This window comes from Ictidomys tridecemlineatus, chromosome 1, assembly GCF_052094955.1.
Source record: "Ictidomys tridecemlineatus isolate mIctTri1 chromosome 1, mIctTri1.hap1, whole genome shotgun sequence".
In the NCBI taxonomy this organism is placed as follows: Eukaryota; Metazoa; Chordata; class Mammalia; order Rodentia; family Sciuridae; genus Ictidomys; species Ictidomys tridecemlineatus.
The window spans coordinates 128,935,919-128,952,648 of NC_135477.1; the positions used below are offsets into that span (position 1 = coordinate 128,935,919).

The following is a 16,730-nucleotide window of genomic DNA, read 5'->3' on the forward strand; positions in this document are numbered from 1 at the left end:
GCTCTCTAAGGCTACCCGGAGGCGTGGTTTTCGAGCGCGCGCTTCACTTGGAGCGAGTGCGCGTGCGCCGCACCGATCCTCTCCAGTCTGGATCATGGCTGCTTGGCCTCTGTGGGCGGTCCAGCGGCGGGTGCAGCGCCTCCTGGCCTCGCGTAGCAGGTAAGCATTGCGGGCGAGGAGTCTGAAACACGAAGGGTATGCCGAACGAGAGCGCTGGCAAGGGCAAGTATGGGCTGGAGGGCGAGGAGTTACTCGGCTAAGTCGAGAGGACCAGGCACTCCTCACGGCCTCCTTGACCAGGTGTTCACGACCCATTTTACAGAGGGAGAAACTGAGGTTCACAGGCGAGCCTCAAGGAAGTGGGCAGATATGGAGTCATGTCCTGGGAGATGAGAAGTCTCTTGAGCCTGAAGCATCGACTGAATTGGAGATTTTCCTCTCTCTTGGCCCCTTCTCTTTAGTGGTGTCTGAGAATAGTTGGTTCTTCTGACTCCATGTGACTGTAGGTCCTGGTTCTTTACCTTTTCTTGGGCATCATTTTACCCATTGGTAAAAGGAGGGCGTTGGACCTGGTTTCTGCAAACAGCCCTTCCTTCTGCCTTCCAGATACTGTGAAATTCCAGCTACTGCTTCTAGGCGTCATCAGGTTTCATTTGATCACTTACCGTGCCGACTACCTCATTTTTTATTCCCCGTTTAATAATTGAGGAAATTGAGGTTTAGAAAAATTGGGTAAACTTTACCAAACTTAAATTCGTGGGTAGTGATAGAACCCGGACTTGATAGAACAGGTGTTTTATTACTGAACAGGTGTTCATTTTTCTCAGTTTGTATCCTGGGAAAGAATAAAAATGACTGAGTATGGGATAGAATTAGACCTCTGAATTGTAGATTTAGCTACAGAGAAATTTGCATAACTATTTTTCATTTCTTTTTAATTTTAACACACCTGACAAAATACCTTTCCATAGCATAGGTGAGTTAAATTTAGGGTTTCTGGGTTTTACTTTGTGTTTTCTTTTCAACTTTTTTTGGCAGTTTGGTGAGGTAGAAGAATGATCAGAACGAAAAAAAAAAATGATGCCTTCTGATAAGATTCCCCTTTCCTCCAGTTCTGAAGGAGTAGGAATTGGAATCAGCCACAACTCTTTGGTAATCTGACCTCTAGCCAGTTGTTCTGTTGACTGGCCCTGAGGATATTTTGATCTGTTTTCAATAGGCTAAATAATTTTTTTAGAGGGAAAGAGTGATTTCACAATGTATAATTGCCCCAGATCTATGGTGACCATATTTTTTGAACCAAAAATTAGGAACCATGTATAACTGGACACCAGATCATAATAATTGAGTTCAAGACCAGGCAAAGTCTGGGAGATAAAAGTTCTCTTGCTCATACCTTTAAACTAGTGCCTCAGTCTGCCCAGAATGCTCTTCCCTGTCCTTAAAGCAAACTCCTTTAACTCCTTAAGCCTTTACTCAGATGTCACCTCAGTGACCATTCTCTAATATTTGCCTGTTCATATAAACTATTTTGTTTTAAAGAGCTCTTGTACCACAGATTGATTTTACTTGAAATCAAATTATCAGTACCCAGCATGTGTAATGGAAACTTCTCTATAGAGAGATCAGAACTGCCATAGTTCAAGATCTGTTACAAACTAACCCCTGGTCTAAATTTCTTCCTTTGTAAACTAACTAAATGTCAAACCTTTAGTGATACTGAGCAAAGGCCCTGCATACACAGAAGCCAATATTGTGACACATTGGTTTTTTGTTTCTTTTTTCAAAAGTAAAAGCCTGTATTGTGAGGACAACTGACAAGAATGGAGATGCTGCTTATTGATTGGATAGGTGAGGAGAAGTTTTAGGGTTCTTTTGCACAGGTATAGATGTTATGCCTCTTCAAGGGTCACAGCGTTGTGTTTTTTTTCCAAGGGCCTGTTCTGTGTGGAGGATTTTTTTTTAACTTAAACCTCAGGCAAGCTGGCTTCTGCACAATTCCATTCTTGAACAAGCAGTTTTAAGTCATCCTTGAATGAATTTTGGAGGTACTTCCTGAAAGACAACTTAAGTACTTCCTTACGTAAGGAATTTACATCAGATTGTATCCAGACCTTTACCAATTTATTAGCTGTACAAAATTCTAGATATACATAAGTATCAAATACAAGGATCTGTTTTAGTCACCTATTTAGCCTAGAGGCCGAACACATAACAGATGTTTATAAGCACTTCTTTGACTTGATTTTACATGTAGTTGAGTTCCCAATTCAGAACTTCCTTCTTAGCACAAGTTCTTTTTCCTAAAAGCCTTAGAACTTGTGGTCAAGAAGGCTTAGAATTCAAAGTCTAATTCAGCCCCCTTTACTAGACTTAATTTTTCTTTTCTGTAAATGAAGGGTTGAAGCAAAACTGTGAGTCTGTAGTTTTGAATTTTCACTTCTGATGTTGCCTCTCTGATTCTCAGTATTCTTAGGGGTTTTTTTTTTTTGTTTTTTTTTTGTTTTGTTTTTTAATATTTATTTTTTAGTTCTCAGCGGACTACAACATCTTTGTTTGTATGTGGTGCTGAGGATTGAACCCGGGACGCACGCATGCCAGGCGAGCGCGCTACCACTTGAGCCACATCCCCAGCCCATTAGTTTCTTTATTGATGACTTTGTGTACCCACTTCTGGCTATTTCTACTTCCAGGAGCTCAGCATCCTGGCTCCACGGTGTACTAGTTGTGTTGGGGGATTTTTGTTGTTTTATTTTTTGCTGGTTTTTGAAACAGGGTCTCGCTTTGTTGCCCAGGCTGACCTCATGATCCTCCCACCTCAGCCTCCTTAGTAACTAAGACTCCAGTCATATGCCACTTTGCCCAGCTGTGTGTGATCTTGAACAAATCATTAAGCATTAAGCCTCTTGGCCTCAGTTTTTTCATCAGTTAAATAAATATGATTCATTACAGCAAAAAAGTGGAAAGAATCAAAATGTCCCATGAACTGACAGATGGAAAAAAAAAGTTGGTATATCCACACAACAGAATATTACTTAGCAGGAAAAAAAGGTTTATTGGCTAGGCACCAAGGCACATGCTATAATCCCAGTGACTTTGGGAGTCTGAGGAAGATTTCAAGTTCTAGACCAGCCTCAGCAACTTAGTGAGTCCCTGTCTCAAAATAAAAATTACAGTTGGGCACAGTGGAGCAAGCCTATAATCCCAGTGACTCAGAGGCTGAAGCAGGAAGATCACAAGTTCAAATCCAGCCTCCGCAACTTAGCAAGACTCTGTCTCATAAAATAAAAAGGGCTGTGAATGTGGCTCAGTGGCTAATCACACCTGGATTTAATCCCCAGTACAAAACAAAGTTTTACTGGTAAGTGCAATTTTATGGATGAACCTTAAGCACACTAAAGGAAAGAAAGTGCTCTTAAGTGACCACATATTGTATAACCACCTAAGTTAAACATCCATAAAAGGCAAATACATAGGAAATAAAAAGTATGTTAGACTTGCCCAGACAGATAATTTAGGTGGAAATGGTGAATAGTTTACAGATACAAGCTTTCTTTTTTATGGTGAGAAAAATGTTCTAAAACTGTGATAGTTATCCAACTGTAAATATACTAAAAACCTTTTAATGGTGAATTGTGTGGCATAAGAACTGAATATTGATAAAACTATTATTTTTTTAGAAGCTTTAAAAAATAATAGTACTTACCTTACATGTTGTGAGATGAAAAGATGATACAGATAAAACAGTACCTGATGCTCTAAAGTGTTCATTTGTGACGGAAAACCCTTTCGCTAGAGATTCAGTATGGGAAGTTTGGGGTCTCTAAACTTTGTAATTTGCCTTTTCTATGATAGCATTCATTCATTGTTGCCTCCTCCCTCCTATTCTAGGATATGGCTTCACCCATTCAGCACTGCCACCCAGAGAACTGCAGGTGAAGACTGCAGTTCTGAGGACCCTCCTGATGAGCTTGGGCCCTCTCTTGCTGAACGAGCCTTAAAGCTAAAAGCTGTTAAACTGGAAAAGGAAGTTCAGGATTTAACAGTAAGTAGATTTTATGTTATTTGGTCTTTTGGTTGAAGTTCCAAGTAAAATTTTCTTTGTCGTTTTTAAAATGCAATTTTCTCTGATTGACTCTTCGTCTACCCCCTCAATCCTTCATTGCTAGGTGTTACCAGCAAAAAAATTGAGAAGCTCAAAAATGCCACCGACTGAGGATAATCATCTCCTTTTAGTTCTCTGTTTATCACAGTACTTACATATCTGATATTTTGGCAGTGTGGTGCCTAGCATGTGGTAGACACTCAATAATATTTAATGTGTGAGGTTACTGGCTCTTGTATTTGGCTGCTGAGACCAAATTAGGCATACTGGACCTAGTACTGGGTTGACACACTTGGAGGAAGATAAGTATATTAACCAGAGTGGTTTCAAAGCAAGACCACTGAAAATGAGAGGAGACTGTAAAGCTTATCTTATGAGAACAATTGAAGGAACCAAAATTTGTAAGAATGGAAAAGACTAAGAGACTACAATCAGCCTTTAAATAGATAACTCATTTTTAAAACTTAACTCTCAGTTGTCCTAGAGTAAAGTCAGAGAAAGAAAACTGAAGGTTAACAGTATTAGCTGGATATGAGAGAGAAAGTTTTTTCTTTAGATAAGTAGTTTGAAAACTACTTCTGATATTGAGGTGCTGGGATATAGCTCAGTGATAGAGCACTTGCCTAGCACATCTGAGGTCCTGGGCCCAACCTCCAGTACCACAAAGAAAAAGAAAAAAGAAGGAAGGAAACTTATATTCAATCCAGCAGACTGAATGACTATCCATCAGGTTTACTATAGTAGGTCCCTCCTTTGGCTAGGGATTTGGAGTAGCTGATCTAAGATTTATCACAAGGGTGAGATTTTATAAAGTAAGCAAAAACATTCTTATTCACTCATAAGCATTTTTTTTCTGATCTTTTCAATGTTGCCGTTGATGTTCAGCTGAGATACCAGAGAGCTGTAGCTGATTGTGAAAACATAAGGAAAAGAACCCAGAGATGTGTGGAAGACGCCAAGATATTTGGTGAGAAATTTATTCACGATAAAATGTATCTGAAGGGCACTTACTTAGCATGTGCAAACTGAGCACAGTAAAAGTACATCTGAGTTCTTACTCCTTCCACCATATCAATAGGCTTTCTGTGCTGCTATCAGGAATGGTGTCAACTTAACCTTTTGCTAAGATAATGTTAGCCTTTGTTTTAACCAAACCTTTGTTTTATTTTCTAAGTACATATAATCACTACATTTGTAACATGCTAGTGCCTGTGCAAACAGTTCTGCATAATGAACAAGTGGACCTTTAAGGTATCCAGAGGAGAATCTGAAGTGTAGGCTCATAGACAGTTAGGAATATGAAACTTGAGAAGCTCAAAAATGTCACTGACTGAGGATAGTCATCTCCTTTTAGTTCCCTGTTTATCACAGTACTTACATATCTGATATTTTGGCAACGTGGTGCCTGGCATGTGGTAGATACTCAGTAATGTTTAATGTGTGAAGTTACTGACTCTGTTGGAAGCAAAATTGATTGATATCCATAGTGTAACAATGAACTACCAGACAATTTTCCCTATTGTGGACAAGTATCTTTTGCATTACTATTAGTATTGTACATCATGGTGAGTTATAAAATAGCTCAAAAACAAAGGCTCAGATTACAGAATCAGATAACCTCAGGTGGCTACTCTAGACTCCATATACAACTTACTTGAAAGAAGCCAGGTGAGTGGGCTTATCAAAAGTCATACTTTGGGCTGGGCTTGTGGCTCGGTGATAGAGAGCTCGCATAGCACGTGTGAGGCACTGGGTTCAATCCTCAGCATCAAATAAAAATAAATAAAATAAAGGTATATTAAAAAAAGTCAGACTTTGAGTTAGAACTAGCATATCAGTTTACTCAAGTAGTAGTACAACTTCTGAAAACAAACCCATGTTAACTAAATTCAAAAGAATTTGATAAATTAATCCACCTGATTGGCTTTAGAGTAAAATGTTTCTAGCAAAAGATGCTGCATAAGTTATTCTCTTGGATCATTTGCTCCTAGTGGCCAGAAATATTTAGAAAATTGAAGATAACTGGGTAATCATGGAAGTAGAAGTAGAATGATTTTAAAAGGATACAGCATGAAGACTATCTGACCTTCCAAAGGTGGTTTTTTTCCTCAATAATCCACCTTCTTAGTCACAAAGATTCATTTTTTTTTTAAGACATTGTGCAGCCACTAACTATCAAAGTAATACAACAATTAGAATGAAATTAGAGAATGAACCTTTACTAAACAGACAAAAACACAGGCTTCTCTTTACCCAAGTTCATATAGCTTTACTGACTAGAAGCAAGGACTATGCCTTGGGAATGTACAGGTCAGCCCAGAAGCTTACCATGTTCAAAATTGTATTAAGAGTGCTGGAGTATGGTTTAGTGAGAAAGCACCTCAGGGTTCAATCTCTAGTGCCAAAAACAAAAGGTGGTGGGGAGGAAGCTCTTCACCTTTAAGTTAAAGGTAGACTTCCTAGGTAGACTTCCTATGCGTCCTTTAGACTTTTATCTAGGCAGTAAGTTTTCCCGTCTCTTTGCTCTTTCATGCCTTTTATTGCTTGCTGATCTTCCTTCTCACTTCTGAGTAAAGTGAAGGCAGCTACCAGTGCATAAACTTGTCCTGAATTAACAAAGTCCTTGCCTCTCATCAGTCCCAACTAAGCATTGTGTCATAGGCATCTCTAATGATGCCATTTCCTATCCTAATCTTATCCTAATCTCTATAAGAAAGAGCATTTTGCAGATTTAGGAAGAATGGGATTTCTCAACAGCTGTGTTTTCTTTTAACCTGTAACAATTCATGTGACTAAATTTTGTGACCCATCTCTAACAACTTTACAGTAGGCAGTTGGAGATTCGTATATCTATTGATGTCACTTAACTTTCCTGTTTATTATTAGCCAGTCCTCAAGAATAAACCACTCTTGACATCCTTAGCAGAGTGTTGATATTTTTATTGTCACCCCCCAACAGTTAATATCTTGTCCCTATTGAGAGTGTGGCCTTTGTACATCTGAGATAGGAATTTTCAAAGTATATATAACTCTATACTAAAACTGAATAGCAACAAAAACACAAGAAGCAAAAATAATAGTTGTTTTAACAAGAACAGGTTTTTGAGCCTGTTATATATAAACTTAGCTAATTCTTGGGTTCTAACTCTCTTCCTCATTTCCCAGTAGGGTTTCTGGTCTTCTATACCTTTTAAAAAAAGACTTTGTCTGTTGGGTTAGGGTGAAAAGGAGGATGATCCTGGAGTTCTGTGAGGCAACCCTCCCACTCTTTGCATATAATATATTAGCCCCCTATCTGCCCCATAGTCTCCTCCTAAGTGCAGAGTGATTACTTCACAAACTTAAGTGTCTGGTTTCTCTGTAGGAATCCAGAGTTTCTGTAAGGACTTGGTGGAGGTAGCAGACATTTTGGAGAAGACTACCGAGTGCATTTCTGAAGAAACAGAACCTGGGGACCAGAAGCTCACTCTGGAGAAAGTTTTCCGAGGGTTGTCACTTTTAGAAGCAAAGCTGAAAAGTGTATTTGCCAAGCATGGCCTGGAGAAGATGGCTCCTATCGGTGATAAATACGACCCTCATGAGCATGAACTCATCTGTCATGTGCCAGCTGGTGTGGGAGTACAACCTGGCACAGTGGCTTTAGTAAGGCAAGATGGCTACAAACTTCATGGCCGTACCATTAGACTTGCTCAAGTGGAAGTGGCAGTGGAATCTCAGAGAAGATTATGAGCAGGCCCTGAAGAACTGAATGTTCTCCCAGAGTGCAGTCACCTGTGTTTCCTTTATTTATTAAACTAGGTTTGTATTGTACATGAGGTACTTCATGTGATCTGTTTTGGATTTAGTCATATTGGCTTTATTTCTATGATACTCTATTGATTTTATGTGACCTGTTTGGTCTCATCAGAAGTCTTGCCATTGAGCATTTGAACAATGTGACAAGTGTTCCTGTGGCCTTTATCAAAATATGTTTACGAAAATTATTTTTAATCTGGTACTCTGATGACTTCAGATCCAAAATCATCTTCTTAACTGTATTTTCAACTAATGGTTGAAATTAGTACAATATCTTGTATAGTGTTTTGTATTCTGTGGGAAAAGGAGACAGTAGGGATTAGTTCAATATTTGGGTATTTAGATGATAAAGTTTTACACTTGTATATGTTTAGATTGGATTGTTTGGATTGGTTTTTATAGAGAGAGATTTTTCAGGATTTCCCCCTTTTGTTTTATTTTTTACTGTTTATCCATCTTTTGTCCTTGTAGTCCCAGTTAAGCTTCATTACTTACTTTGTTTTGTGATACTTACCCCTTTCCAATTCCACTTGGAAGGTAGGGAACATCAGGAAATTCAAGGTACCTACATCCCTTTAAAGCAAGGGAATTATTTTTTAGCCTCACTAGGTATACAGTGATTTCTGGTAAAATGAGGCAGCACCAACAGCTAATGACCCCAAATGAGTCTGTATTGGTAATTACCCACAACTGCTCATTCCACCTGTCCCAACTCCTATGCCTTATTGGTTAAATTTGCCTTAGGATCCTATATTAGATTATGTGGAAAAGTGATCAGGACAAAAATGTTACATTCCCACAATTTCTCATTTCACTTGGTTATATTGAAATTTTTTTTTTCTTTAGTTGGTTCTACAAACCACTGCCTCTCTTACATTGACAAACTTTTTTTTGTTTGTTTTTGCAGTGTTGGGGGTTGAACCCAAGGTCTCATGCATGCTAGACAAATGCTCTGCCACTATGATACATTCCCAAGCCTGTCAAGCCTTTATCCATAGTTTTTGTTTCCATCTTAAGTCAAATTTGTATAAACATCTAGCTTCCCTCTTTGTTTTTAATAGTTTTTAGTTATAAGTGGACACATCTTTTATTTTTATGTGGTGCTGAGGATCAAACCCAGTGCCTCACGTATGCTAGGCAAGTGCTCTACCTCTGAGCCACAACTCCAGCTCCTCTAGCTTTCCTCTTATGTATTAACCTCCTAAAGTTAATGGTCCTATGTGGGGATTTTTTTTTTAGTCTTACAACTGGTATTATGTAAAAGATATATCTAATAAATGACTTAATGAGTAATAACATCAGTGAGACTTTAGAAAGGAGGTCAGTTAGATACTTTAATGTTAGGAGAGGCTTCAGTCTAATCTTACCTTTCAGCTTCTGAAGTAAAAGAGCCTACTCTTTTTAGGATTGAACCAAAAGGGGAAAAAACTAGTGACTAAACTTCAACAAGCGGTTGAATAAATGAGTAAGTATAGATGTTAACTTCAAACACTTAAAGATATTTACATAGAGTTACATTCGCAGCAGACCTATACTTGTGAGGTGTCCAGATTATATAGATTTGAGTTGGTTACCCATAAAATCCACTTCACCAGAACTCTGATCCTGAGTAAAAGCAAAAACTGGTTTTTCCCCACCCTTTTAGGTTCTTTAAGCTGCAAATTAAGTTTACTCATGACAGTATCAGGAGAAAAATTAGACTTTATTGTATATTTTTGCATGGGAGTCCCACAAAATAAGACTCAAAAGGAGTCAAAGATAATTGAAGCTTACAGCATTCTAAGCTATAGATCTTGGCAGGGGAGTAAGAGTGGGGGACATGGAGGAAACTGGTAAATAAAGGTGGCTTTATTATGCAGATAGGAAGGTAATATGGGTTTGATTTCCATCACCACCCAAAAGGGGGGAGGGCAGGTAACAAAAGTTGCCTAGCAGCCCTCTCTCTGATATAGACACCTTTAATAATATATATGTTTATTTTATAAAAGGACAACTTTTCAGAGCTACTCTGTCTGCAATTTCTCAAAATATGCAAAAGAAGTATGTTATAAATGAGTAATAAATGAGTAAGTATAGATGTTAACTTCAAACACTTAAAGATATTTACATAGAGTTACATTCCTCTTTTGAGGATAGTAAGTTATCCTCTTAGACAATGTAGTTAATTCTACAACACTACACAAATGTGCATCGGTAAGGGATTCCCCCCCACCCCCCAGTGGGCCATCAGATTTAAACACTTTTAAAAAACTAGGGGACTGAGCAAGGTGTAGCTCTATAGTGTGCACAAGGTGGGGAGAGGCTAGTAAACATGCACTTTTAAAATGCCATTAAAAGGTGCTTTTGGTGCTCAACCAAGTGCACACTATATTTAATGAGCAGTCAAATTTTACTGTAGTAATTTGTCCTTTTCTGCCTTTATTCCTGTGAGATTGACAGATAGTAACAATAAGAAATTGAGTCAAATTACCCATATGTGTTCTGGTATTACTAGCTATCATTACCAGTGAATTGTTTATAATTTTAGGTATGGAAGATTCTCATTACTTGAAGAGTTCTGATACCCTTTACACTTCCTGGTTTTGCAAGCAGATTGAGAATAATTTTAGGTTCTTTTATTATTCAGTAGTTTGGCAAGACTTGAAGCATAAATTTAGAATTAGATGATGAAATGGTAATAGTGGAAAAAATCTCAAGTCAAAGGGCTTTAGGAAGCCAGAGCAGCATAATAGAACAAGGCTTGCTAGGCATAGACTTGAACATAAATTCCACCCAGCTCCATCACCTATGTGACACTGAGTCCCAGTTATTTCACTCTTATAAGCTTGTTTTTAAAATGCTCTCATGATACTGTGAGGATCAAGTGAAGTATGCAAATTGCCTCCTACAGTTGGCCCTTATATTTATTTATCTTTTTTTAATCTTTTTTTTCCTACGTTTCTATAGCTGCCTAAAGTCTAAGGAAAGGGAAAGGCTAGTCAACTGATTTTTTAAAAAATGATAAGCAAATCATTCACAGTGACTTATTTTCCTTCCAGTTTTGTTTGTTTGTTTGTTTGTTTTGTTGTTTTTTGTTTTTGTTTTTTGCAGGGGGTTGGGGGGTATTAACCATACTACAAGAAACTCATATTTTTAGACTGAAGAAGCAAAAAAAAAATGTGATCTTGCTCTTTTATTTTCATCTTAATGGTAAAATGCAAAAACATTAGCTTACAGATGATACGTAAAGAAGCTCTGGCTTGCTGGAAGGGGGAATTTTGGTGTTTCTGTAACTGGATTCTCCAATTTTTTTACTGACTTTCCTTACTGCCATAAAACAATCAGTCTCTTCGACATTGACTATGTTTTTGGGTGCTCTTACTCATGACACCGTATTTGGTAAATGAAGAAAGGTTCTTAAAACAAAAAATAAATAGGGGAAAATAAGACTGAAATGTAATATTCAGAAATAACTTTAATACCTTTAATAAAACCTGAATTGAAACAATTGTAGTTGAGGTGTTTTCTGATTGTTGTTTCTATTTTGTCATTTTGGGGATTAAACCCAGAGCCTCGTATGCTAGGCAAAGCGTCTGCCACTGAGCTATGCTCCCAGCCCCTGATTGCCTAATTCATCCTGTATACGGTATCTTTCGGTCAATTCATTGACTACTGCCCCACCATGTAGATGAGCAGGAGAGGTACTCGGATCTCTCAGCAGCACAGCCCAGTAGATGGGAGTTTAGGCTTTCCATATTCCACCTCAGTGTTAAAGTCTACCTATTTTTCTACCTCTTTGATTTGCCTTTTTCTGATTTCTGGATTCCTGTTTCTGTCTGGCACTCTGGCATTGCCATATTTTCTGGTGTTTGCTACTTAGTCCTAGTTGTTTTACCAGCTTTGACTACTTCACTTACACACTGGACTCCTAACTATCCTCTTAACCAGATTTCAAGCATTTGGCCTTGATCTGATCTTTACTTTCCCTGTGTTCTTCCCAACATCTGACTGCCTGGCCTTGACTTTACTTCTGTTTCTCAATTGGCTCCTATACACGCAGTTTCTGGGTAAATGGCCCTCTTTGCAGCTAACCTTTCCTGGGATTCAGGCTTTCATTTTCATCGTTCTTCTAGTCCTATCTGTATATCCTGGCTCTGTAATCCATCATTTCCCCTATCCCAGTGCTAGTTGATTCCTATCCATTCAGGCTATTTGCTCACACTCTCAAGTTAACTTGCTGGTTTTAAAACAGTGCCTCCCCAATTCCCTGATACACTGAGGGGTAGGGTCTATGAATCTTCTTGGAGTTTTGTTAGTGACTACTAGGATCCAGTGGAAGTGACACTGCCAGTTTCTAAACTCAAATCTTAAAAAACTGGTGGCTCCACTTCCTTGAGATACCCTTAGAGCCTAACCATCATGCCAAAACTAAGCTGAAGTAGCCTGTGGAATGGGGCTGAGCTTTCAGCCGAGCCAGCACCATCTTCCTAGCCATCATGAAAGTGTTCCCTTCTACCTCCAATAGAGCAGCCACAAAGACACCAAGTAGAACAGATAAGCTGATCTCGCTGTGTACTGCCCAAAGTGCAGATTTGTGGGCAAAATAAATATTACTTCAAACCACCAAGTTTGGAGTGACTTGTTACACAGCAACACATATCATCCAACCTCATTCCTAGTCTGAGCTAGGTTTTTTGCTTGTTTTTGCTTTTCGCCTCTGTCACCAGAATTGTGCATCCTTGTTTTTCCTCTCATCAACTCTCTTGACATTCTTTTGAATTTGAGGACCTCACACATTGTCAGTGGGATGCTAGGCTTGGAAAAACTTCCTAACAGTAAACAGCTCTAGATTTAAGAGTTTAAAAGGCCCTAAAATTAAAAACAAGGTAGACCCGATATGAATTTTAAAGTTAGTATGATTCACTCTCCCAGAAAAAAAAAACAAGAAGCCCAGAAAGGTGGTGCACACCCGTAATCCCAGCAACTTGAGAGGCTGTGGCAAGAAGATTGCATGTTTAAGTTCAGCCTCAGCAACTTACCAAGACCCTGTCTCTAAATAAATAAATAAAATGAGCTAGATATATATGTAGCTCGGTGGTAAAGCGTCCCCTCATTTGACCACCCGCCCCCTGCAAAAAAAGAAGTCAGCACATTAGGCAACTTGGCACAAAACAATCAATGAATGCTTGTTTTTCTTGTTTTTAAATTCTAATTTGTTTCATATGACAGCAGAATGCATTTCAATTTAAAATACACAGACAGAACACAATTTCTCATGTCTCTGGTTATACACTGCTGAGGTCCAGCCCCTGCAGACAGAGTCAGGTTCCAGAGGTCCTAAAGGAGGAGTGGCATCAGCGAAAGAAGAGGAGTCAGGACAACAGGTTGCAAATTATGAGCAGCCTCCAGAAGAAATCTCTGCTGCCCCTGGAGGGAACTTTATTTTTATACCTTTTTTACAGGTGTTTTTTCAGGTAGTTAGTGGATAGCTTCAAAGCCTGAACTTTTTTGATTTACATAATTTTCAAGAGTTATAATCTTTTCTGACATACATTGATTACCTAAGTTATTGAGTACATTGTTGAAAATATTTTTCTGTAACCTTAGTCAATCATAATTAAGCTTTTACTTTTTCACCTTAATCACTAGGTGCTAGGCAACGCAACTAGACTACGTGACTCCTGATCTATTATTCACTTCTAACTTTAAAGCATACCTATAATTATTTCATTAACCTTTAATCTTAAAGCATACTTATGATTATTGGTAAGCGTTCTTCTAAACTAAAATCCCAGTAAAACACACTTAAAGCAGTGAAAGTCTATTATTTAAAAGCCTACTACTCTGAAGTGCCTCTAAAATATATCTATGTTAATTTTACATTATTCTATTTTTAATTTCCAATGTAATTTTCTTTTTTCATATGACCTATTCAACTGCTTTCTTAAAGAACTTCCTTGATCCTTGATCAAAGCACACCAATTCTTATGTCTTTGTAATCTTTAAAGGCCAGGCTTTGGCTGGGGATGTGGCTCAAGCGGTAGCGCGCTCGCCTGGCATGCGTGTGGCCCAGGTTCAATCCTCAGCACCATGTACAAACAAAGCTGTTGTGTCCGCCGAAAACTGAAGGGCAGGCTTTACACCTCAACCTATTTGTCATTTATATTAACTATGTGTTTTCCATTTCTATTTTCATCATAAATTTCTGTGTAAGGCAAAGGATCGTCTATTGGTTGGGGGACTGTATTTTTATTAGCTTCTTGTCCTTGAGGGGATACCATAAGCTACATACAGTGGTCCTTGTACTGTTGGCACAGCAATTGTCTTTCTGTAGCTAGGCTATTTATTGTACAGGTTGTGGCTTTAAGATGGGGGTGGGGGGGCTGGTGTAAATTGTTAACAATGGGATAAATATTTCTTGTTGTTTAGGCTTGAGGAATAATACTATTGCTTGTATCCTGAGAGACACTGAAACACACCTCCTGGCCTGTCTCAATTGTATCCTTAGTCTTATTCCGGGAATTTTCTTGCAATCTCAGGCAATACGTACTTTTATTATTGATTGACATATGATCTGTTATCCATATCATGAGTATCATAAACAAAACACTTAACCTTCCTAATGGCTGAGGATGTGGCTCAGTGGCAGAGCGCTTGCCTAGCATGTGTGAGGTCTTGACTTCAATTCTCAGCACCATATACAAATAAATAAATAAAGATCCATCAATGACTAAAAATATTTTAAAAAGAAAACATTCCTAATTGTTCTGGTTTCCAGATGGTGCGGCACTGCCACAGCATCCCCCACGTTGTGAACCTGTCAGACAGCAGTGCAGGAACGCCTTCACCAGTAAACAAAGTAGAGACACACCATTTGTGTCTTCCTATGTGCACTTGGGATAATGATGTCCATCTCATTCCACCATCTTTTCTAAGCTACTACCCCCTCCCTTCCCCTCCCTCCCCTTTACCCTATCTAAAGTTCCTCCATTCCTCCCATGCTTCCCCCAACCCCATCATGGATCAGCATCTTCATAACAGAGAAAGCATTCAGAATTTGGTTTTTTAGAACTAGCTTACTTCGGGGCTGGGGATGTGGCTCAAGGGTAGCGCACTCGCCTGGCATGCGTGCGGCCCAGGTTCGATCCTCAGCACCACATACAAACGAAGATGTTGTGTCTGCCAATAACTAAAAAATAAATATTAAAAAAATTTATCTCTCTCACTCTCTCTTTAAAAAAAAGAATTAGCTTACTTCACGTAGCATAATATTTTCCAACTCCATCCATTTACCTGCAAATGCCATGATTTTATTCTTTTTTACTGCTGAGTAATATTTCATTGTGTATATACCACAGTTTCTTTATCCATTCATCTACTGAAGGGCATCTAGGTTGGTTCCACAATTTAGCTATTGTGAATTGGGCTGCTATAAACATTGATGTGCTTTGTTCCTGTAGAATGCTGTTTTTAAGTCCTTTGAATATAAACCAAGGAGTTTATATATGGGTCAAATAGTGGTTACATTCCAAGTTTTCCAAGCAATCTCCATACTGTTTTCCATATTGGTTACAATAATTTGCAGTACCACAAGCAATGTATAAGTGTGCCTTTCTCCCCACATCCTTGTCAACACTTATTGTTGTTTGTATTCTTAATAGCTGCCATTCTGACGGGAGTGAGATGAAATCTTAAGAGTAGTTTTGATTTTCATTTCTCTAATTGCTAGAGATTGAACATTTCTTCATATATTTGTTAATTGATTGTATATCCTCTTCTGAGGAGTGTTTGTTCAGGTCTTTGGCCCATTTATTGATTGGGTTATTTGTTTTTTTTTCATGTTTAGCTTTTTGAGTTCTTTATATGCCCTAGAGATTAGTACTCTATCTGATGTGCATATGGTAAAAATTTGCTCCCATTCTGTAGGCGCTATTTACCTCATTGATTGTTTCTTTTCTTTAAAAAAAATAAGTTTAAGGTATATCTTTGTGTATGAGGAGGTACCAGAGATTGAACTTAGGAACACTCGACCACTGAGCCACATCCCCAGCCCTATTTTGTATTTTATTTAGGACAAGATCTGACTGAGTTGCTTAGCACCTCTCTTTTGCTAGACTGACTTTGAACTCACAATGCTCTTGGAGTTGCTGGGATTACAGGCATGTGCCACCTCATCCAGGTAAGAGATGGTTTGATCTTTAGAAATAAACTTAAAAGGTTTTACATTCTGACTCAGATTTTTTTAAAAAAAAAAAATGTTTTAAGGTCTGTAGCTGTGGCTCAGGGGTAGAGTGCTCACCTAGCAAGCACCGGGTTCGATCCTCAGCACCACATAAAAATAAATAAATAAAATAAAGGTATTGTGTCCAACTACAACTATAATAATAATAATAATAATAATAATAATAATAGTTTTAAGATAATAAGAGCCTGGTGTGATAGCATTCATCTGTAATCTCAGCTACTCAGGAAGCCAAGGTAAGAGGATGACAAGTGTGAAGCCAGCCTGGGCAACTTAAAATTTGAAAATGCCTGATGATGTAGCTCAGTAGTAGAGCACCTGCCTAGCATATGAGAGGTCCTGGGTTCCATCTCCAGCACTGAAAAGATTGTGAGAAATTCATGTTTATTCATTTATCTCTTAATCAGCAGTAATCTAGTTTGAACCTAGATGTGAAAAGCTGACTTAGAACCCCAGGTGTAAGCTCTTAACCGTTCTCTGAATTCTGTCAATTTCTTCCCTAGGCCATAACCCAACTGAATAAATACAGATTTTCCTTATTTATCATGAGAGTCACCCCTAACTTTATTCCTCTGCCAGAGGTCATCTGTTTTTAATGTGTAAACTAGC

The 16,730-nt window shown here is 38.4% G+C and overlaps 1 protein-coding gene across 1 annotated transcript; it reads left to right on the forward strand.

Moving 5' to 3' along the window:
• Nucleotides 1-7: 7 nt before the first annotated feature.
• On the forward strand, nt 8-7,915 carry Grpel2 (GrpE like 2, mitochondrial). Its single transcript, XM_005324181.5, has 4 exons — nt 8-159; nt 3,892-4,045; nt 4,991-5,072; nt 7,470-7,915. The coding sequence occupies exons 1-4, from the start codon at nt 95-97 to the stop codon at nt 7,832-7,834; spliced, it is 666 nt and encodes a 221-aa protein (XP_005324238.1). The 5' UTR covers nt 8-94; the 3' UTR covers nt 7,835-7,915.
• The last annotated feature ends 8,815 nt before the right edge of the window (nt 7,916-16,730 follow it).

What these genes read in the sequence shown, in the direction of transcription:
- Grpel2 (XM_005324181.5), top strand. Translation starts at nt 95, where the DNA reads ATGGCTGCTTGGCCTCTGTGGGCGGTCCAGCGGCGGGTGCAGCGCCTC. An exon ending in AGGAAGTTCAGGATTTAACA is followed by an intron (nt 4,046 to 4,990) that starts GTAAGTAGATTT and finishes GTTGATGTTCAG; the next exon opens with CTGAGATACCAGAGAGCTGT. An exon ending in GGAAGACGCCAAGATATTTG is followed by an intron (nt 5,073 to 7,469) that starts GTGAGAAATTTA and finishes GTTTCTCTGTAG; the next exon opens with GAATCCAGAGTTTCTGTAAG.